This window comes from Pleurodeles waltl, chromosome 8 (genome assembly GCF_031143425.1).
Source record: "Pleurodeles waltl isolate 20211129_DDA chromosome 8, aPleWal1.hap1.20221129, whole genome shotgun sequence".
NCBI classification, from domain to species: Eukaryota; Metazoa; Chordata; class Amphibia; order Caudata; family Salamandridae; genus Pleurodeles; species Pleurodeles waltl.
In genome coordinates, this window is record NC_090447.1 from 997861410 (window position 1) to 997885538 (window position 24129).

Sequence of the window (24129 nt, forward strand, 5' to 3'; positions counted from 1 at the left end):
AGAATGGTTTTGTTAAGATGGAACTTGTGGTACATAAAGAAAGAAAGCCACGATGTGGCCAATAATTCCAAACCCATTTAGGCCTTCAGGCGCTAGAAAAGCACCACTCTAGAAAAGCTAAAACACCTTTGTTGACTGAGCCTCAGAATTCACTAATTCGTTGCACAATACCATCGTTTTTCCATCATTGGTGTTATGGCCCTTGACTCTTAAGACTTGATTCCATTTTGTGGGGAAATGGCTAAATAAACACTTTTGTAAATAATGCGAAATAAAGAAGATGTCTGAGCCAGTATGCCTAGCTCACAAAGGAGTATTCTTAGCTAAGTACACTAAAAACTAAATTCTTTAACATGCACTCTTACATTCTAATCACACAAACACGAGTAGAGAGAATCACCTGAATATATTCAGGGAGACCCCTAATTTTTGCCACTTACTGCAGATCAGTGTTACACTACTGTCCGACTTGAAATGTGAGCCATATGTGTGGGATTTTCAGTTTATTTACTTGCAGTAGGGCATGCGCTGTGATTATCATGCAATCATAGGAATATGGGGTCAATGAGTTTCACGTGGTTAAAACCGAGAGAACATTCTTTTGAATGACTAGTTCCTTTTATAGTTGGTAGCTACATGAACATATTTTAAGCTGTAAAAATTGCAGGATGACTGTGGACTTTAAATGTTAATGAGTTTGCTCAAAGCTATTCTAGACTTCTTGCTGCACCTGGGAAATCTTGAATTTAGTGTGCTATTTGTTTTTGGAAAATTAAGGCTACACCTTCAAGTAAGACCATGTTTATTACATACTTCACAACGGAACAGATCATTATCTTGAATCTTTCCAATTTGTCCCACCAGAACAAAACTTCTGGAGACCATTATATTGTTAAACCTTCCATTTAGCTCATTATTTCTTTTTCATTCAAATGACTGGGTTCATTTACGTCATCAGTTAAAAGAAAGTCCTAATGTCCAAGATGGCTGCCATGTGGATAACATGCTTTTGACCACAGCTTTGACACAAGGGTCTAGACTTGTGATTGTGCTCCGTTGAGTGTGTCGCAAAATATGGCTGTCTATAGCTCCAGGTGTGGCAGGAAGTGCATTCTATCAGCAGCATAATCATTCACTTCATATTCTGATTCAACAATGTTTGATCAATTGGAGGAAAGGCTAGGGGACGTTGCCAAATCGTTTTTGATGAGAAAACACACTGTTGCAAATGGTGTACTGGATGGTAATTTATGATTTACAATTATACGTCAGAACAGTGATATACTGTCTCCCTTTAGAGCAATCTGTGTGCTGGGTATATCATTTTATGAGAGAGAACATTAACCTCATAGCAAAGATTCAGTAATCCAGGCTCAATTGAGATGCTGGTCTTATGCTCAAAGGGAATTGTGCAATCTTCACATGGCTTGTGAATGACCAGGATTATAGTCTCAATAGATGTGCCTCTTATTTTGTGTGCAATGGAAGTTATGAAATAAAAGTTAGTTTGGGTAACTTTAGAGAGTCTGTAATAGAGTGCACAAATGTTGGTACTGAAAATCCTATTATGGTGATAGGTGCTTTCAAGGGTTCCTTTATCCCCTGAGAACGGGAAGGGAGTGTAGCAACTGTAAGCTTCAATTAAAAAGCTGAAGGCTGATGATGAAGCTGAATACATATGGTAGAAGAACAGGCACAAGACTTATATGCTACTATAGATGGTGACAATTTTACCTTTGTCCACTTTAATAGAGATAATAAGTGAGAAGGTGTTTGTAACTTTAATTTAGCTGGCTAATACTCTATCTTCTTAGCTCTGCACCTTTATCTTACGTTTTGCAAGATGCGCCAGAACGCCTGCTTCTCCAGTTAACAGTTATACTTCAGAGACACAAATTTGCTTATAACTAGGATTCGATTTGCAGAGACACAAAGTTGCTTGTTACTAGGATTCGTCTCGCAGCACATTTACAGTTTAATACCTTTTTTCCTGCCCTTCATCTCTCCAGTTTTAAACAAAAATGTTCTGAGTCATCACACCAATCGAGATGGTTTTTATCATTGCCTTTGTGTCATGCTGGAGAAGTGATATAGAGATGCATTATTTTTTGCAATTCATGAGATACAGATCAAATGCAGCTTTAACTTTTTCAGATTTTTGTATCCAATAAAAACCATTGCATGACGTTTCCGCAGAGCAGGAGTAGCTGTGATCTCAAGAAAAAAGGGTAAATAAAAGTGTGACCCGAAATTTAGATTTCTGCAATGGAGGAGGCTGTCAGATTGTGAGAATGTAATGCCGCCTGCAGCAATTCTGGTGTTGGTTTAAACTCTGGTGTGAATTTAAAAGTAATTAATTAATGTCCCTAGTGTAGGCACTTTTTATGATTTACAATATTTAGAATGGACTGAAGGGCCCTTGGTGCGTATGTAGGCAAATTTCCATTGCCCACTGACCTGAGATAACATATTACTTTCATTCGAACCCTTTACGGAATACCAAATGACTGGCTGTTTAGGACAATGTCCTCTTCTTCATCCCTCTGGAGATCAGCGAGAATCTATGTAACAAGTGCATTGCTCCCATAGTCTAATACCTTCAAACCTAATAATTTGATTACTATGCCATTGCCTTTACCAGAAGAGTTAGTCAAAATTATTTTATTCAGCATAAACATAGCCATAGAAGACATGTAGGAAAAACTAACACATCAATAAAAGAACAACAAAATAAAAGTAATACAAGAATAAAATTCCATTTGTGTAAAAGAGCACCCCCACCTTACAAGAAACCCATATGCGGTTAAAATATACAATCCAGCAGCCAATACATGTTCTAAAAGGGGGCAGGGCATATTGTTACCCCTCCATAGTTCTCCTCGTCCTTACAGCAGCTTTTAAAAAGGCACAGACCCCTTAGCACAGAAAACTTAGCATGCAGTGTCTCAGTGTCCATTTAACTCAATCACCATTATTCCTTTGGTATTCTTTTTCTCAAATGTTACTTTTCTACAGCAGTGACCAAATTAAATCCAGTGACTCCCCTTCAGGTGATACTGGCCTATAAATGATACAGGATTATTCCTAGCAAAGCCTCACCTAACTGGACTAACGATGATGGGCTGTAAACACAGACATCGATTGAAGAAATGGTATTGTTAGTGCCTTGGAAGGCATCAATAGGTGCAGGATAGAGAGACAAAAGCAGAAGTGCCAGAAAAAGACAATCACATGACACAAATATATTTGCTTAGACAAAGAAACCCAGAAACAGCTGGTGGACATCATGTCACTATAATGTGCCATAAAGATAGTGCCTGCTTCAGAGATCTCTACGGAACCTGCAGGCCATCGTTTCATATTCCTTTAAAAGGAGTCTGGTAAGCAGCCATTATTTTAGTGCAAATTAACAAATCATTTAGCACTATATATTAATGGTTACTATGATTATTGTTACAATGGTCAAGTGTCAGAAAAAAATGAGTATTTTGAACAGTTTGAAGTACTTGTGTAGGATGAGTGAAAATATGTAGCAATGTCGAGGAAATTACCCGAAGGTTGCTAACCCAATCAACAGAGCAGTTTCCAGTGACGGAATCCAAAATCTATAAATCCTGTTACAATTTACATTACAAGTTACTATAGCCAACTCGCATGAAAAAATGCATATGATACCTTAATGGATGTATGTAAAAACAGAACAAAAATTGAAGAGTGGGACCTCAAGGTAAACTGAAAAAATTAGTAATTTTATCAGTGCATCACATATTCTATGAAAACAAAAGCAAATGATGAGGTGGGGCAAAGGATTAAGGAGTGGTAAAGGGGCTCAAACCTCATTTCTCGTTTTGTATTATTTTATGAATTCTTCAGGAAATGAATTGAAGGAAAGGAGTGGCGAGAACTAACAACCGTGGACATGTTTTAAATAGCTTATCTGATTACATCAGAACAGCACCTGGATGGTTCACGTATCTCTAATATCGGTGTGATAATGGCCTGTACAAACCTTTGCTGGTTGCTACCTGAATGCAACAATGATGGTGAGATGCTATGCAGCAACTAATGTGCTCGGGAAACTAATTAAGTCCGATACATTTCGTTTGCACCCTTAGGAAATAAAGATTGAGTGAGATACTACTATAGAACTGTTCCAAGTTCACCAGTTTGCAGGGAGAGGTGTCTGGCCCACACCGCTGAACTCTGATCCTATTGGCATCAGCACAGTAACACTAAAATATTGAAGACGGTGATAGGATTTAACTCAATTAAAATGTCTTCAAAAATAATTTATTGTGAAGAATGTTAAAGTGTTAAAGAAGAAAACTACTTCAAGGTGCAACATTCGGAACTGGCCATACAAATCATTACGGTGGTATGCCAACCACAAGCAGAAAAAAAGTCAAACAACAATTGTCACCAGAAAACGAATATTTGATACAGCACAAAAAAAAAACCTATTTGTTTCAATCTAGAAACATATTGTATAAGACACACATTTACCCTTAATGTCTGCAGCCAAACCTTGGGAACCAGAGCATGGGTATGCAAGTGTACCTGCCTAAAACGTCTGCGAGAACAGCTAGACATCTTCAGAACGACTGGGTGGAAGGCCTATCGTACTTTACTGAAAAATAAATCCAGAGTTGAAAAAAAAGTCCGATGAGTCCCAGGAGTAAACGTCGGGAATTTCCAAATAAAAAAGGCACAACCCCGTGGTCTGTGTATTTTGTGCTGTCACTGTCCCAAGCAGTTTGCAAACCCCGCGCACCAGGCCAATAAGCAAGTGCTACAACTATTTGTTTTGTCCACCAGATGGCGGCAAAGCTCTTAAGGTTAAGGGAACAAAAATAACTGCATGTTAGCAAAGTACAGGGAAAATTTAAATAAAAAAAAAAACAAATGTCAACCAAATCACACTGCAAAATGAAGAGGTCTCGTGTAAGTTAGCAGAAGAAAAAAAAAATAGAAATGAACCAGTGACATGCTGGGGTATTTATAGGAGGGTACGGTGGAGAGACTACGTGTGTTTTCTAAATTTAAAGGGGCTGGCAGGACTGCCTGTCTCCAGGATGCTGACTCACCCCCAATATTATAGGAATCGGATGCTGACGAATAAATCAACAGCTGGCCTGGTTTGTCATCTGTGTATGAACGCCACCTATTTGTGCAACTTAAACTTGTTGCCATTCTCATCAGAGGGCTGCACAGAAATGACCAAAGCATTAACTTTGTGAGCAATGCCAGCCATTGCTTAGCTACTTAGTTTAATACTGAGGCACTCGCGAATGAACAGTGAAACCGAGAATACATACTACATGTCTTAAGGTTACTTCAGGCCTCTACTCATGCTTGAAATTCTCCCCGAGCCGGTGACAAACCCCAATGAAAATATTTAAAATGTGCCAACTTGGGCACTGTGTTTATGAAACTGTTCCTAAACCCTTTTTCAATCGGATCATCAGGAATGGGCATGTTCACATATGCGAAATAATCCTGGTTTTGGGAACTTACTGCACTTTTATTGCCAACCAGTTGTCATTTACCAATGAAAGTATTAATGATGTTTTGACAACATTTCACACGGAGATCTCATTAGACCACTGCCAAGAATTGATTCGAATTAATTAAAATGCATGTCGTTTCTCATGGACACTTCCTTTCCAAAATGTACAGTAACAAAGCAACTCACTGGAAAGTAACCACACCCAGTGTTTTACTACATAGAGTTAAAGACATTATTAAAGGGGCATTTCTTTTATTCAATTAGAATTTTTAACATCAGCAGAACGTTATGCATGGCTTTCTCGGGGAAAATGTAAATTTAAAATGTAATTATCTTTGTAGAATACCAAATGATTTTATACAGATTGGGTCCAATGCACAAAAGCATTTAGGAGTACGACAAGTGGTACTACAGGAATACTCTTACATGCCTTTGTGAACTAATCCCAAAACGCCAAACCTCCATTAGTAAAAGTGCAAAGAGGGTACCATATTTTCTATATGTACTATTTATATATGAATATTCCCAATTTATCCCCATTATAGGTGTTTTGTGGCGAATTCACATAGGGATGAAAGAGTAAAATGTACTACAACAGTATCACTTTACATACTTCATAATGCCTTTTTGAATTATCCACTTTCAATCATGCCCAGCTACTTTACTGGAAAGAAGAAAAAAACTTTTATCTTTAACATATGAGATACCTAAAGTGAAAGACGCATTTAAATATTTGCCTCATCTAACAAAAAAGTGTGTTTTTTCGCGCTGGCCCTCTGAAAAGAGATGTGAGGGATAATTTATTGTTTATACTGTTTAAATGGTATAAAATGAATATGCTTTATATTGATACATTTTATAAACTAATCAACAAAAGAGTATTTCATTACATAAAGTCAAGAGAACGCAACTCTGCCAGACTTAATGAAAACAAATGTTCATTTAAAGTGAAAACTAGCATGGTTTGTAAGTATAGCACGCAGCGGAGTATTAAAATAGTGGGATAACGATCCTCTCATAAAATAGAGGATTGATGGTCAAAGCTTTACTGAACTAGAGACTGTGCCAACTGTCATTGGACTGAGCACGTCGCTGTTCATCATAGCTTTGCACAGAAAGTCCACGGTTGTTTGTGAATGGATGCCATCTTGGTGGCTTGTTTTCTCCCAGCTTCAGCAGGAAGTGTAGCAGAGGATCAGCACCCACTTCTCTTGTGTAACTAGCTTGTCAGTTATTATTTTTTATACACTCATAAAATATTTAAGAGCTGCCCTGTGCACAGTCAATTTCATATAAAAGCGAGGATGTGTTTATAGAACCAAGTAGATGACTTGATGTCTAAACCTCTTATAGCATTCACACATTTATTACGTTCACATTTGTAATTGAAATCAACTCTTATGCTAGGATATGTGGCACCCACGAAAAGCTTTTAGCACATGCAGCCTCAACCGACACCTCATTATGCCCTTTCATAGTCTACACTGGACTTGAATCTTTACACACAAGAGGCTGTAGGCAAAATATGGTCTGGTTACCTTTGGGTTTCCCGTCAACACCATCTTGGACTCCGTTTACTGCTTTGGTTTCAAAATCCTACAATAGAACATAAACAATACCTCTTTTATGACTGACATTTCGTGTTCCTACTATTATTGTTCTGAAATACTGAAAAATACAAGTTCCTGACACGTGTGGAACGGTTTAACCATTATTCTTGTTGTGCAATCCGAGTCCATACCACTAACAGGGGATATGGAGACAAAGTAGTTTCATTGATCTGTTTTATATTCACTAGGATTCTACATGCTCCGATGGGGATATTTCATTAAGAGGCTGCTATTCTTGAATATGAAAAATAAATGTGGAGGGAGCAATCAGTAGAAAAAAATAGCATTACAGCCCGTCCAAAAAGGGCACACTCGGAAAAAATAAGTAATTCTTCCTTTCATATAATTCTGTATCCAAACAGTTCCACATCGGATATGGCCGTTTTTAAATGCTTAAACAAATACAATTACATATTTGTTTGCTTTAACATATTGCTGCATGGGCTACTTTGTCAACTTTAACAGAATATTTCAACAGTTCTTTTTTTTGTGAACCATTATGTGGATTTTTTTTTTTTTTACATGCAAATTTAATTATTGGACATTTTCCAACATACCGTAATCAATGTTTAGAATTTATGAATAAAAAGACTTACATTTTTTTGCTTCTCCGTGGAGTCGTGCACAGCACTGTTTGACGATCTCGAGCTCGCATCTATCCATTTATTTTCAGGGGAACCTATAATTTTGGTATCCATACTGGTGAGATTGAGGGTTTTATGGCGTGAATATGGCAGGGAAGGTGGGTCTCTGCCCCAGTCTGAGTGGCAAGCAATGAGGTCATAATAAAGGTAGGTGATGTACAAAGAACAAAGTTAATGAAAACATAGACATGAGACAATAACACACAAAAACATGAGGCAAGGAGGAAATGTTAGTATAGAAAAGGAAATGTTAAAAGCTTGGATAGCAGGCCACCTTCCCAAACATGCAAGACCAAACAAAGGAGACTTGCTTCACTTAAGTTACTAGAAACACATTACTAGCAAATTTACGGACATTCATCAGATGCCTGTGCAACTTAACAGAATCACAGTTACATGTGCGGTTAACTGAAAGACAGCACGTTTTACATGTTTTTACCGCATGATTCGTGAAGGAATAGCACATTTTATTCTAGCGACAACTTACATTCAGAATTAGCAAGAATATCGAGAAGAGGAATAATTGTCCTTAGTGTGCATAAAACTTTTTTAAATAGTACTACCCAATTCTGTCCTCACTGACCTGTATGTACAATTAAATTCCAAAGATACATCTAAAGTTACCATGCCACCTTTTATGATTTGTTTGTATACATTCCAAATGTTGCTGTTTTTCCCCACTTATATATGATTGATGAGTGTTTCAATATTGTTTAAGGTTAAGACTAACAAGTAGGGACGCCAGCGCAGTCTCTCGACTGCTGTAAATTAGCAAGACCAAGCTTCTTCATTTTGTCATCATTAGCACCTCTTAAAAAAGAGAGGCAAGGACAGATCTTTCCTTGGACCGGATTATCTCAGCATTTCCTACCCTTGTGTGTCTACAGGACTGCTGCATGCATTATTTTTTTATAACAAAAACTTAGACTAATCTGAAAGTGCAGTTCTCTCTTTCAGGAATGTAACAGAAAACTTACCCGGTAAAAATGGATCTATACATGACAGCTATAATTTATGACGTTGTGCTTTAATCTATTTCTTTCTACTGGGTAGCAAAACCCTTACCTCAGGGAAGTTAAATTAAAGGGCAGCCCCTCCCACAGAAAGACTGTCATTGGGGTCTTGCTACTGTCTCATTCCGTGTGCAACACCCAGAAAAAAATATCCAAATTAGACTAAAATTCAGGAGAAAGAAGACGGCTATGTTAACCTGTGGAGAGTACTCCTGCAGCACAGCAAGCGCTGACATGTTTTCAGTGTATCAAACTTTGAGACTGCCAAATCCTGTCCAAAACCTAAGTACTAATGACTGTCCTTGATAAAGAAAAGCGCAATCAAGAAAAGTAGCTTGGGCAAGAAGAATTCAAACACATCTAACATATTGATACTAGAGTGTCAACAGTTCTGGGGGAATGAAGGCAAAAAATAAATATTCATCGTAAAAACACAGGCTGCACTGTGCTGCTTCACGGAATACCTGTTCAGACTCTCAGACATATTCTTACTTCGTTTTGATACAGCTGTTCAGAGTTCGATAGCACTCTGGGGTTCAGGGGCATGAGAGGAAAGGCCTTAAGGGAACACTTCCTTCTGAAAACTGGAGAGTTTCATAAATGCACATTACTTCCAATTTCTAGTTACTAATTTTAGTTTTTTCTGGCTTGCCTTGACTTCGTGCTACACTAGGGCAAAATGACAGTTCAGGAGTTTGGACCAGGGTGCAATGGTTTTCATTGAAGAAGAACCAGAATCTAGAATTGTTCTGATGTGCTTTGAACCAATTAGTTTTGTAAAACTGGTTATCATTTTCCAATGTCCGAGTCCCCGAGAGACAGAGGGTTTCCTCATTTTTGAGGTATGAAAAAACACTATCCTGGGCATTAGACCTGACTGCCTTAGGGTGGTCACCCCTAACTTTTTGCCTGCCTCCCTCCACTTTTTGACACTGTTTTTGGGCTCTGTTCACTTTACCACTGCTAACCAGTGCTAAAGTTCAAATGCTCTCTCCCTTCAAACATGGTGACATTGGCTCATACCCAATTGGCTAATTTAATTTATTTATAAGTTCCTAGTAAAGTGCACTACATGTGCCCAGGGCCTGCAGATTAAATGCTACTAGTGTGCCTGCAGCACTGATTGTGCCACCACATAAGTAGCCCCTTAACCATGTCTCAGGCCTGCCACTGCAAGGCCTGTGTGTGCAGTTTCATTGCCAATTCGACTTGGCATTTAAAAGTACTGGCCAAGCCTTAAAACTCACCTTTTTCTACATATAAGTCACCCCTAGGTAACCCATAGGACAGGGTGCTATGCAAGTAAAAGGCAGGACATTAACATATTTGTTCTATATGTCCTGGTAGTGTAAAACTCCTAAATTCGTTTTAAACTGGTGTGAGGCCTGCTCCTTTCATAGACTAACACTAAGGCTACCCTCATAAACTGTTTGAGTGGTAGAGTCTGATTAGAAAGGGGTAAACAGGTCAGATTTAATTTGGCCAGGCTGGTAAAACAAAATACCGATGACTGGTGAAGTTAGATTTTATATTACTATTTTAAAAAATGCCACTTTTAGAAAGTGAGCATTTCTCTGCACTTAAAACCTTCTTTGCCTTACAGTCCACATATAGGCTGGGCTGGGCTAGGCTAGGTGACAGCTCCCTTGTGCATTTCACCCAGACCACCACAAACACTGGATGCTCAGTCACACCTGCACACATCTGCATACTCAATGGGTCTTCCTAGGCTGGAAGGGTGGAGGGCCTGACACTTACATTTCAAAGGACAGTGGCCTGCCCTCACACAATGGACTGCCATACCCCCTACTGGGACGCTGGCAGACAAGATTGAACTGAAAGGGGACCTTGTGCACTTCTAAGCCAATCTTTGAAGTCTCCCTCACTTCAAAGGCACATTTGAGTATATAAACTGGGTCCCTCACCCTACCAACTCACACTTCTTGACAAGATACTTCCAGGGAAAGAGACTCTGAACCAGAACCAGAACCTGTAACCTGCTAAGAGAAGCTGCCTGGCTGCCCTAAGGACTCACCTGACTGCTTTGCTGTAAAGGACGGCTGCCTTGCTGTTGCCCTGCTGCCTTGCTGCCCTCTTGGTCTGCTGAGAAGTGCTCTCCAAGGGCTTGGCTTGAGCTTGCCTCCTGAAGTCTCAGGTCCAAAAAGACTTCGGCCCATATTTATACTTTTTTTGCGCCACATTTACTTCATTTTTTATGCAAAAGGCACCAACTTACAAAATATAATTGTATTTTGTAAGTTTACGCTGCTTTTGCGTCAAAAAATGATGCAAATGAGGCGCAAAAAAAGTATAAATATGGGCCTTCATCTCTGAAAAGAACTCCTTGTGCAGCAAAAATCGACGCACCGCCTGCTGGAATCGACGCACAGCCTGCCCTGCGGTGAGAAAATCACTTCATTGCCGAACCGGAACGATGCAGCTTAGCTCCCCGAGGGGAGATCGTAGCAGCGCCACCTTTGCAACCGCAACTTCGACACACAGCCCACCGGATCGACGCTTTGCCGAGCCGGAACGATGCAGCCCGACTCCTGTGAAAGGAAGCGACGCTGCGCCTGCCGTGCAACAGAAATTTCTCTGCATCGCCCACCGGATCAACGCAGCTCCTGTGACTTTGTCCTGCACGCCCAGGATTTCTCTGCATCGTCCCCATGGCATCAAAATACCCCGCAAAGGATCCAAATCTGGACGCCGGAAATCGACGCAAAGCCCATGCTGCGTGGAAAAGCATTGACACATCGTCTGTGTGCGCCCGGAGAAACCGACGCACACCTTTCCGTTTTCCACGCATCTCCTCCTCTGCTGTCCCGTGCAGATAATTCAGATGCAAACCAGGTACTCTGTGCTTGCAAGAGACACTTATTGCTTTTTAAGAACTAAAGACTATTTATCATTACAAAAGTGATATTTCCACCTGTATTTATCAAAACTTGATTGTTTTGACCTTAATCTACTCAGATATATAATCTATATTTTTCTATACCTGTGTAGTGTATTTTTGTGGTGTTTACACTGTTATTGCATGATTTATTGCACAAAAACTTTACGCATTGCCTTCTAAGTTAAGCGTGACTGCTCAGTGCAAAGCTACCAGAGGGTGGGTACAGGATAATTTGGATTGTCTATGACTTACCCTGACTAGAGAGAGGGTCCTTGCTTGGACAGAGGGTAACCTGACTGCCAAACTAAGACTCCATTTCTAACACTGGGTATGTGAATATTCTACTATATTAGTATTTATACCTGTTTGCGGTCTTGGTGCTGAAATCAAACAGGAAGCAAACAGAAAGCCTAGCTCTGTTTGGCTCCTTGTATATTTAAGGTTGCAAACAGAGCAGAAGTATCTGTTAGAAAGGGTTTTGGCATCCAGTCTGCTCCTTTGATCTTTTGCATTTCTCTGTTAGATATCTTTACAGGCTTAACCCAGGGCATACATGATCAGAGAGCGAGTGGTTCGATTTCTAAGCTAGATCAATCACTTCAAAATTTGACTTCCATTTAGAGAACCCGAGAACATAAAATCTGGGGGAATTATGCCAACCTAAGTCCATCAGTCAGGAAAAGGGCTAAAACTACAAACTTGTCCAAATTGAAACTCTTGCCTATAGCCTGGATATGCTTATTTGGGAATGCATTATAGCACCTCGCAGAGTACATGATCTCTGTGTTTTTCATCTGCAAGAGTCATGTGGTCAAGTATGAGAAAAAGTCTCACCTTGTTTCAAGTGATTTAATCCTGAGGAAGAAAGTAAGTGAATCAATCCATCAATCATGATTTGTAAAGCATGGCTAATCACCCACAGGGCCTCAAGGCGCTGTTTGGATCCTTGTATCTTGAATCTCTAAGACAGTTGAAACTGGGCTGAAAGCAAAACCTTCTACAGGAAAAATAGGGACACCAGCACTAAAGATGTCATCCTGCTTGTGGCCAACTTTTCTGTGCTTTCATCAATGAGAGGGAAAGCACAAGAACCAGATGTCAAATGCCTGTGTTGAGCATTGTGAGAACCTGTCCAATGCACCTGCAAACTAACTGATATGACAGAAGAGTGGAAACAAGAAGCTAAGTTCTACATGGTGAAAGAAAAGTGTATAACTATCTGTACACAAAGCATGCCCAGGAACAGGCAGGGTTATGAGACGTTTCTTTGACAAAAAACTGACCTGTAATGTAAACTGAGTGCACAAGGTAGGCACTATTCGTATGTATGGCATTGCCATGCGCACCTGAACTTTGTAAAATGTATAAAATCCACAAAGACTCATGAACATCAGATGTACATCTTTCAAGTATTAAATAAAAGTCTTTCTATGTGGGACAGTTTGCCATTGTGAGATCAGACGGATATCAACACAAAAGCATCCATTAAATGCCTAGTTGAACTAGGTAGACTTGCTAGTAAGGTATTCAAATTCACCAGAAAGCATTGTTAAACACCTGCTCTATGGTACACAAATGTGTATTAAACTAAAGCCCTTTGCTATACCCAAAAGGTTGATGCAGGTAAAGGCTACAGTTGTACCACTCAAGGGTACCAAAGCACATGTACCAACCAGCCACAAAGCAGGGGTTGCTGGAGAAGAAAACTTGTATGCTCACCCTCCTTGCCATATCGTCTGATGTCCATAGTAAGGCTTCCAGTCTCCAAGGCACTGTCCATGGCTTCCCGCCACTCACTGTAGTCCATCTTTGAAACTTTTGTACCATTAACAGCGATGATTTCATCTTCGACCTTCAGCTGAGAAAGTTCTGCTGGGCTCCCTATGGAAAAGTCGGAATCAATTCCATCATCAATTTGAAATAAATAGATTTAATTAATGTGAAAAGTCAAGTACTACAAACTCACGCTACCACCCCATTCTGTGCTCTGATACGTGCATGATTTATCATTAAATCACTTAGAAAAAATGGCCTTGAAGTTGCAATGTCTCATTGCGATGACATGCTAATAAAGAATGTGATCGTTTTTCATGAGGTAACGTGATCCATCTTGACAAAATGACAAGTGCCATCTCCTGCATCTACAAAACTACTTAAGAGATTTCAACTGTTTTGATGTAGTCATGTCGAGTTACTCTTTAATGACGTACGTACTTAAATGGTTAATGTAAACTATCAATTAAATCGCTTTTCACTAACATATTGTATTTCGCTAAAAACCAAATGTATACATTTTAGCAAAAGGGTGTATGCAAATGATTTTGCACAAAATAAAAATTCCCAGTGACCATGTATAAAACCATTATTATGCTATATATCTTAATACAACGTTAGATACACTTTAAATGAGAAAAATGCACCCAGTAGAAAAACAAGAGCACACAAGAATAAGCATAATTGGCCATATTTGCATTACATGATGTTTCTCATATGATAGGTAGATGTGAATATAATATGTTTGAAGGTTGAAACAAATTACAGCAGAAAACTTATCGGCAAATGGGTTCCTGGCAAAAAAAAAAAAAATAGTCACAAGTACAAAGCTTTAAAGTGGCATGTAATGACAGGTACCGAGTACCTGCACTTCTTTAATCCGAAAGCTCTTGTTCAATACTTTCAAAGCAAGAGTACTGCAACTGCTCAATAGCAGCAGTGAGTCCCAGCACCTGTACACTTCCATTACATGTACGCCATATGTATGCAAGTGTTCAGCACTCCGAGTTTGGACATTCAAGTACCCTACTTGAAAGAAAACATCTACTCTTTACATGGACAGATACCTGTTCACAAGAAATGCCAACACAATGCTCCGAAAGCTTCTAACCATCCAGTCTCAACAGGATCTTCACAAGGAATAAGACTTGATTGTCACCCGTTATCGACTCCGCTTTCCCTGTTCATAAACGAAATCTAGGCTTAGCGCATCGGTCATAATAAAGGGAGAGTGGGCAAAGGCGCCCACTCTACCTTTCACCTATCAATATGATTAAACCCATCACAAGTAGAACAAATATCGTGAGAACAAGAACAAGCACCATTATCTGAAAAGGCTGTTAAAACTGCCTGGTGCGGCATTATTACATTTGATCAGCGATGTGGATTGCTGGCCTTTTATGCCATTAGTGCCCTCAAAGAAAGCTGAATTACCTGTATAGCCCGAACTTTCTACTCAATCAATTTTGTAATAGACATTTGAGCAGTGTGTTTTACCAACAGGTCTACAAAAAAAAAAAAAAAAACGATAGATCGTTGTAGAATATGTTAGGAATAGTGTACTTGTTAACAGTTTAGCTCGTGCTTATACATTTTTTTTTTCACGCTGAGGCCGCTACGTTTACCCTTCAGAAGCCTTGGAGCTTATTGTATATATGTGTCACTTTTGTGCTGGGCAACAAGCAACTCCACCAATATATATCAGGTGCTGGGTGTCATATTCCGGAGGATAGGCTAGTATTCTGCATCAGAACAACCCCCCAAAGAAATTGGCAGAGTGCCTTTTATTCAATACAAAGGTGCAATATTTGCAGACTGTGACGACCCCCATTCTATACAGCCCTTGTTAATCCGCTTCTAGCTATTCTTGCCCAGTTCTCTTGCTGCTGTTAGTGATTCATGAAAGCCCACATTCACAGGTCAACTCAAGATACAGAAACTGGATGGTTAGACTGCCATATGTCAATTAGGTAACATACCAAGAATGAGCAATATGGATCTGATCCACTGCAGACGACTGAATACCACGAGAGCTACATAGCAAGGTGATGTGAGCTGCAAAAACCTTGAGTACTACTTACCAAGATGGAAAAGGGAATCAAAATTAAATATCCTAATATTTAGAAAGCAGGTCACTTACAAGTGTTTTTTCATAGGTTATTATAACCCACCAACCATAGCGGGATTTACCGGCCATTAAAGGCCTTTAACAAGGGAGCTGGACTTTTATGTCAGTATAGCCCTAGAACATTCTGGCACTAGAGAGCAGAATGTTTTAATAAATAAAACAAAGGCCTCACGGAGACCGAGGGGATTGAAATCCCCTCGGTCTCCGTGAGGCCTTTGTACAAAAACATTGAAATGTTGGCAGTCCAGGCTTCTACCACCCATTAGAAGCCCGGAGCATTCCATTGTTTTCAATAGAGCTCCCAACATTCCAATGTTCTAATTAGTCTTAAACTACACTTGAGACCATTCATTGCTCCAGAGATTGTGGAAAATACAATATTTCTTTACCTATAGACATTAACTTGAAAATCGGGCAGACTACTTATTTCACAACTAAGTACAGGCAACCCGAAAGACTGTGGGTAGGCGCTCTGTCATTAAAAATGTTTGTCCAGTACAGCACAACATGCTGATTTAGACAGTCCCTGAAAGAAAAGCATCCTGTTTAAATCCTGGACTTCGCGTGCACTAATTATTTCCCTGGGAAGACGAGAAGCGCTAAATGGGCTTGAAAATAATTATAATTTTCAATGTCAATACAGTATGAGAACTGAGCAAACTAAAGGATAGAAAAGTAACAAAAATGTACATTAGATTAATGTAAGAAACATTTTGTGATTAGCACAGTAAATTGGAATAAATGCTACTATGCAAAAAAGTTTTAAAAATACATCACACAAGTAATAAAATGCAATTTGTAAATAAGTCTTTCAAAATGTAAATAGTACTGAGTATTAAAAACTAGTTAAAAACTAAACCTTTTAAAAAAAGGAGCCAAATGAAAACAAAACATTACCTCCTTCCACAGACTTCACTGTGGCCCCAGTGGAGTTCCAGGTTGTTTTGAACCCAAAGTCATGGCTGCTCCCAGGCGTCTGGTTGATACAAACTCTCATGTCACTGTACTGGGGCTGAGAAATAAGATATAGCACTTGAGTATCTGGTGTCTCGGGCTCCTTCATGAAGGAAAGTCTTGTCGCTAAATAAGCGAAGCTCAGTACAATACAAACTTTATCGAGTGGCATGCAGACAATAGTCAAATGAAGATATTAGTCATAACATCATCTCAACAATCCTTTTCATGGAGTGGGTTTTACTTTGTTTCAAGTTCCTTGTAAGAGCTCTTTTCTTTATTTAAAACTTTGTTTCCCAACATTTGTGAATGTTGTATCCCAATTATTACATGCAACGGAATTTGTTATATTCAATATTAATAGCTGGGGTTAATTCAAGTGAAAGAGGCAAGCAAGCCCGACCCCAGGTGTCCCCTTCACCCCGACCCTTGAATACAAATTTGCTTTGGTGGAGTAGCACTGCTATATTCTTACTTCTGCAATGCTCTCCAAATTGGCGTGATACTCAACAGATTATATACTGTAGATGCAGACGCTCTGGATGTAATATGCATCCCGCCCCGCCCTGTCCCTTCCCTTAACAATGGTTCTGAAAAGCATTATTTTCTTTGCATATCTGCATATAGGGTCGGCTTGTACTATTTATGCCAATCTATTTTGTCATTTGCACAAGGTCACAAAACCAGAGGTGTGCACCCTGAATCACAGCCGGCGAAAATAAATGTTGCCTAAGAAAACATGACAGTTGGATAAAGTGTAAATAAAAGCCGAAGCGCACGTTTATTACTAGGGTGAAAGATTTAAACTCCATGTGACTACAATGATGGAGGCTAGATGGATCTACTACTACATCTTTTCTTGGGTTCAGAATATATTTTTAATAACTTATGAATATGAAAGAACAGTACGGCATAAACCAAATATGCAGATGCTCTGAGATTTCTGTATTGCTGCTGTTGAGCTACAAGTGAGGCATCATGACCACTCCATGCTCCACCTTTCGTGAGACACGACCCGTCCCTCACACAAAACGGTGATAAAATACTTTACCTGCATTCAGTGCAAGACTCTCTCTAATATCTACCAGTGAACAGTGGGCTTCAAACTATTCTGAAAATTAACTAAAATGTTAAACAGTGCTCAGCAAGAACAACGCACCCATCAAATGCTGCAGCAGCATTGTCATTCAACTACTACTTGCATGCCCCATTTCATTTGTATATTTTTTATAGTGAGCGAGCTCTGATTTGAAGTGGTAACTATGAGCAGCTATTTGTAAAAGAAGAGTCTACACTGAAGTGAAAAAGATTAAAAATTATAGGGCTTCACTCATAGATGCAGCGGGTAGAGATCTGTGAAATTAAGCCACTGGATTAAAAAAAAGCTTTTTCCATTACACCGGAGGACTTGCTTGCAGTGAGACCTCCGCATGATAATACTTGCATCATGTAAATCAAGTAGTCGATTAGACTGGACTGATATGTAGAGTTACTTGAAGGGGCATGGAGCTCTAAAGTTAGAGACACCATGGCCCAGGTTATATGCACAGGAAGAGAAATTCCCTTTGCTCACACAGCAGAGATACTGCCATCAATAAGCTGTCACCAGAATTGGCACCAAAGATGATCAAGTGTTTCAAAAATACATCTCATCACCTTGGATCTGTCCCACCACAACTTAAACTCTTTATGTCCAAGCTGCCCTGGCCCTCTTTTTTTTCCAAATAAAACAAAGTCCGAGAAAGAAGACATAGAAAGTGGCCTGTCACTTATGAGTAAGTGAATAATCCTATCCTTCCCCTCAAAAATGAGAGCAGGAGATCGGTGAGGAATTAGGGGAAATAAGAAAGCCAGCGAGACAGAGCCAATTGGGCACCAAGAACAGGACAAGACAGAGCAAACTGGGCACCAAGGTAACATTTTGGTATTACAGAAGGTACAGTGCAAGCAAAAGGACGAAGAAGAATCTAGAGAGTCCAGTGACAGTGGATAGTGCTGTTTCTTGATCAGGGATGAGAATTTAAGGGAGGAAGTCCCCGTCATTATAACTCTTTATAACAGAAGGGAGCGAGATCAACAGCACTTAAGAGAAGGCTACTATTTAATGAGATGCACTTTATTAAATCGCAAAATCCATTACGTCTGGAGCTTGCCCTTTACAAAAATTGCTTTATTTTGTGGATAAATAAAAATATAATTTTGCTTACAAACAAAAATCCTATGTGTGCCGTTTAGCGAGTTCTAGTTTATTTGTCTACTGTTTTTTTTCTATTGCTTAAAATCCCAAACACGAAGCAATCTGTAGATGACTTTAAATAAAGCCTGGTGAGCTTTCCGAGGAAGATGTAATGAGTATCTACATAAAGATACTTCACAGCAAAACGCCCTGCACTACCCTTTTCTTTAGCAAACTTGGAATTTGCACTGGGATTGGTTATTGGTCATTGGTCATTAAGGTACCTTTTGAAGCCGTTTTGGGGTTTGTTAGTAGATATCATGCCAGGGCAGACTCTACCCCACCAAATACACCTTTTACCTCCCATTCTATCACTTCACATTCTCTGGTAGAGCAACCATGATATCCTACTGGCAGCAGGATCATGTGGTCTACTGTCACCTGACACCCACTCCTCGTAGGTATGACCCTCTGGCATCTAACAAAAAAGCCTAAACAATCCAAGGTACACCACTGTTTGGCCATAGAATATCCAAGGGCTCAAATTGCGGTCCCACAACTCACTAGTAAGTTGTCAAACACCAAGCACCACCCACCGCCTCACTCTAGCCCTACTACACAACTTATGGTGCCCAAGATCACAACTCGTTTTCCCTATACATTACTGTTACTGGATGACCCTGCAGCCCTGAAGGCAGGAAATCATGCTCTCCTACTCCTATTATGCACCCGGAAGAGCCACTGCACTTTAAACCCAGATCTCTGCTTTGTTCCGATTGTCCTGCAACTCACTCCAGAATTACAAGCGTGCAGCTGCTACAAGCCAGTGGTCAATGAAAACCAACCCTTACTTACACACACACACACACACACACACCTGTCCCTCTCGCCCCCGCACCCCGCCTCACACCCAGATGAGGTACTACTCTTCCGGCTACAGGTGGTCTCTGGAAAGGAAACAAAAAGCAAGCAAATTACTGAGACAACAAAAAAATATATGGACTTTGGATGCTACTAGGTATGAACCAAAAGAAATTAAAAATTCTGCAAAATACATGAGTCAGTTATAAACGTGCCCATGCACAAGGGCTTCAGATTACATATCTTAAAATATGAATGTCTTCGAGACCAGAGGAGCACGAAAACTCTTCTTACCAGAAAAGAATCATGTAAGGCTGGGGTGCGAGGTGGCTGTACATTTAATGTTCAAGGGCAAGAGAAGCAGAGGATAACTTTGAAGACCTCCTCCAGATGATATGTTATACTGAAGGATGTCTCATATCTGGCACTGTGGTTAAGAGAGCCTCTGATTCTGCCACAAGACAAATATCAAGCTGACTTTGCAGCAAAAATCAAGGCCTGTGGATGTTTTAGTGGAGCTCCAGAACAGGTGGCCGCCAAAATCAAAGCAGTGAGTGCTGCAAAACTGCATTTGTTAAGTAAGTCATTTGATGTAACGTTAAACAACTCCTGTCTATAAATGGTGGCTACCCTTACTATGCCTCTGGTTCATGTCTGAGATGAATTGAAAAAGGATGGCCCATGCAGCCTTAGCTTCCTTTTATGGAAAAACCTTTAATCTGTTTGGGATAGTGCCAACCGCAGAATCCACAATGTCCTGCAAAACACGTATGGTTGGCTCCAGTTAGGTACAGATCAGCATTAGCTTTGTAGGTGCAGCACTGTGTTTTTATTAAGAAAAAACACCCTAGCCTAAAACATCCACTAACATTGCTTCCTTACCAAGAGGAACCAAAGTGGAGGCTGCAATATTTCCCTCCTTTCCCTGAAGGATGCACAAACTTCAAAGAACTAAACCAGAAGGTGAGAAACCACACTGGACAATTCAATCAGTGCTGCCTGAATTCAGAAATCATTTGCTTACAACTTGGTCAAGTTCAAAATACAGGACAAGGCCAACTAGTGTCTAGAACAGGATGCTTGTACTAATTCAATCTAAAACAGCTTCACTGCAGCAGAGTGATCAGCTGGTTTGCCTGCTTTGACTCCATCTGAGGGTGAGTAACCATCACTACGTCGTCTCAGTCCCTCGAATGCTGTAGGGTGAAAATAATGCACCATCCTGAGTTGTAGTTCACCTGTGGAAGAATTTTACCCGTGTTCAGGGTCCACCAATTCTATCCACAAAAAATATTATAGGACCTATACACTGATACAATACAATGATGGGGAGTTAACATTAACACAAGTAAATTCCATTGCACAACTTGGATCTCAGTAACCTCATTAGTTAGTCAGCGATGGTTGTTTCAATAAATATGAGAGAAGGCCATGTACAAGACAAACAATAGGAATCAAAGTAGAACAGCAACTAAATAAAATTTAAGGCTCATCAACCCACACTCAGTTTGAGGTAAGGGGCACTGATATACAAGTTGAAGGCAGAACAAGTTATATCTGAATGATAGCTTGAGCACTGATAGCAAGAGCTCAGCTGGCCAACAATTTCAGGGAGAAACAATTCTTCAAGTAAGCAAACAAAAGAAGAAACGAAACCTGAGGAACTGCTGTGATGAAAGTCATAAGAAATGGGTGAGAACAGGAGAGCTCAATATTATAAAAACATTACAAGGGATTCAGATCCTAAACTACAGGTTTCATGTGTGCAAGTGCTACATTTGACATCATTTGGAAGCAACAAAAATGTCATTCTTATCCTCTCTGAAAGCTCTGCTAACTTGTAAGAACACCACTGTGTTACCAGTGGTCCCATGTAATGTTGGCCATCTCTAGTCAGTCCGTGTTTTTAGCTAACAGCACTCTGCATTCCAGGACGGGTAGTTTGACTTTTCCTCGTGCTAGTATATGCTCATCGTTTGCAGAAAAATTCCTAGTAAACAAGCACAGTATAAAAGCTCTGCCTTGTTGCAGGCATCACACATCGCTTTAAAATACATGGTATCTGTGCTACTGTAATCTGAAAAACACAAAACGGTGTAAAGGCAGATTTGCAAGAATTTGAAAAGTGTACAATTGCATTCCTGTTATCTCATGCAAGCTGCAATAAATCAAAAATATCTTCCTAGTTAGAGAATGTTGGACGAATGAACAGAAACCCCTAAATGACTTACTATGTATATGTAACTCCCTAATGTCCGGAAGCTTCAATGCCAAAGGAGAGGAAGTGACAGAACATTTAGGCTTTATGTAACGAGGTGTAAAAGTTGGGCTAGGAGAATTAAACTTTACTGCAAGAATCCAAATCCCCCTTTCAGGGTCAAGGACTCCATAGAAGCGCAGGACACCTGAAGCCAACTTATATCATACGATCTGGGAGTGTGTGGTGTCTACTACGAGCTAGGGAGGTTGTTGACAAAACTCACAGCTGCGGTTGTATGTCATGCACTCTCAACCACGCCAAAATCCTGCTTCCTGGAAATCTGACCCAAAGCGAAGAGGGACAATTATTTGCACGGGCAAACTTATCTCACTTTCGTCCTTCTCAAGTGCCAAATTGCTATGATATGGAAGGCACCTACTGCCCACAGATATTAAGAGAAGGCTGGGGACACTAATGAAATAGGCACACGTGCTAAATATTTGCTTGCATGGGGTGTGTACAAGAGGTGGGGGGTACACCGCAGTTAGAGAGTGTAGGGACGTTTACATTAGGATTATAAAAGCAACAAACAACTGCCCACTTTGAATGAATGATAGACCCCCATTTATAGTTTCCTAGTACAGGTTGAATAGACTCCTGTGGGGTGGATAGGGTCCTGCTCTGGGTTCTGTAAGTGGGCTGAATGGTATGACCGTTCTGGACCCTCGCAATAGCCATGAGGGTGGGGGTGACACTATACAAGGGATGAAAAGACTCATGGACATATTTCTTCCACTAGGGCTGCTTGTCACCTCTTCCCCCAAGTCCTAGCAACCCATACAGAAATCAACATGAGGGCAGGGGACACACACGGGCACCACCACTGCATACTGTGCGACCACAGTTGTGCACAATTCCAGCTTTGTTTCAGCATGCCCATACCGCCAATGGCCCCCCAACTGTTATGTAGTATATTGCCTCTTGAGGACAGGGATGTAATTAAAGGATTTTGTTTACTCCGCTTATTATAATGCAGTTTCGTATGCATCTTTACAGGTGCTATGTAGTACATCGAGCTATGCAGAGGTCGAAATAATGCTGTGCTTATTCATGCTACGTGCCTATATTATGCTGTGCAATATTTTTTTTTTTTAAAGGACTACATTGAAGTTTGCTTAGGCTGATGGAGTAAGTGTCCCACATTCTCCAGTAAGTCAACGCACTAGCTGCATTCTGTAAACATCTGCCATACAGGTCAAAAGGTTTATGCAGCAACGTTGTCGGTCCAGTCGTGTTTCCTTATGAGGTTTCCAATTATTTTACCCATCACAGCGTTTTTATATATACACCTTTCAGCATGTGTCCAATGCAGCTACGAGTATTTTTACGTTCTTCCAGTGATAGAGCTGGTAGAAATAATGCCAGTGCAGTGGATGACCTAGGATTATCTGTGTAACTAGTCATTTGTCTGAGTCCACAATTGCACACAGCATAATGCATTCAAGGTGATTAAAAAGCACATATGATTTACTTAGCAATAACACCTAAAATGTTGTTTGTCCTATATAAATGATAAATAATATCAATATACAATTTCTGCAAAAAGCTTTCAAGGCACCATGCAATACCCTCAACGCTTAGTCCAGGCGCCTACATCACAATAACCCTTAAAGACTAGATCAGATTTAACAATTTATTCAGTTTCTCCCGTAAACCCCTCAAGCCCATAGTAAAGTATTCCGCAGCAAACGGCTGCAGGTGCAAGACTTCGTACCCAGCACATTTTTATTCAATGCTGTTACTCGAAATCAGGCACACATGCTGGGACGCTAAATGGAATCGGATCTGATGAAAAGCATTATAAACTCACCTGCGCTCTTGAAACTTTCGTGTCTGAGAGGCTTTGCACACTCGAAGATGAGAAGGAAATTAAGTCAGGTTCCGGGTCAGATTTCACTTCCGTGTTGCCTACGGCCCAATTACGAGATGAAGCATAGGAAACTGGCTTTGAGGACACAGGCATCACATTCTCCTTTTCCTCTTCTTCTTCGTCATCCTCCTCACTTTTTATTAAATTAGCGCTGTTGTGCTGGGTGGTGGACCTGGAGAAGGTGGTAACGTTGACACTGTTCGCTTTGCTGATGCCACTTGCCACTCCGTTGTACCTCCGGGAGTCATCCATCTACAATTCAAGGGTCCTTTCATTATTCATGCGAGTGCTGTCTGTCGTGCTCAGGTCAGCACAGAGGACTGGCTAAACCGATGCTGGCTCTCATATCATGACAGCACCTCGCTTGTGCCACACTCTCACACACTTTAGAGAGTCACATACCGGATGCAACGCCACACACTCCTTAGAACCCCG

At 40.3% G+C, this 24129-nt stretch overlaps 1 protein-coding gene across 15 annotated transcripts in view; it reads right to left on the reverse strand.

The window, feature by feature from the left end:
• The window catches only part of LMO7 (LIM domain 7), a 411754-nt gene that overhangs the window by 59287 nt on the left and 328338 nt on the right, over nucleotides 1-24129 (reverse strand). For 11 of the 15 annotated variants that reach the window (XM_069205262.1, XM_069205261.1, XM_069205260.1 and 8 more), the window contains 5 exons: nucleotides 23635-23946; nucleotides 16471-16585; nucleotides 13392-13553; nucleotides 7713-7876; nucleotides 7045-7102 (listed from right to left, as the gene is read on the reverse strand). In XM_069205262.1, coding sequence (XP_069061363.1) covers nucleotides 7045-7102; nucleotides 7713-7876; nucleotides 13392-13553; nucleotides 16471-16585; nucleotides 23635-23946 — 811 coding nt within the window. The remainder of the gene's footprint in view (nucleotides 1-7044; nucleotides 7103-7712; nucleotides 7877-13391; nucleotides 13554-16470; nucleotides 16586-23634; nucleotides 23947-24129) is intronic. The other 4 variants (XM_069205263.1, XM_069205265.1, XM_069205273.1 and 1 more) reach the window with 1 other exon arrangement.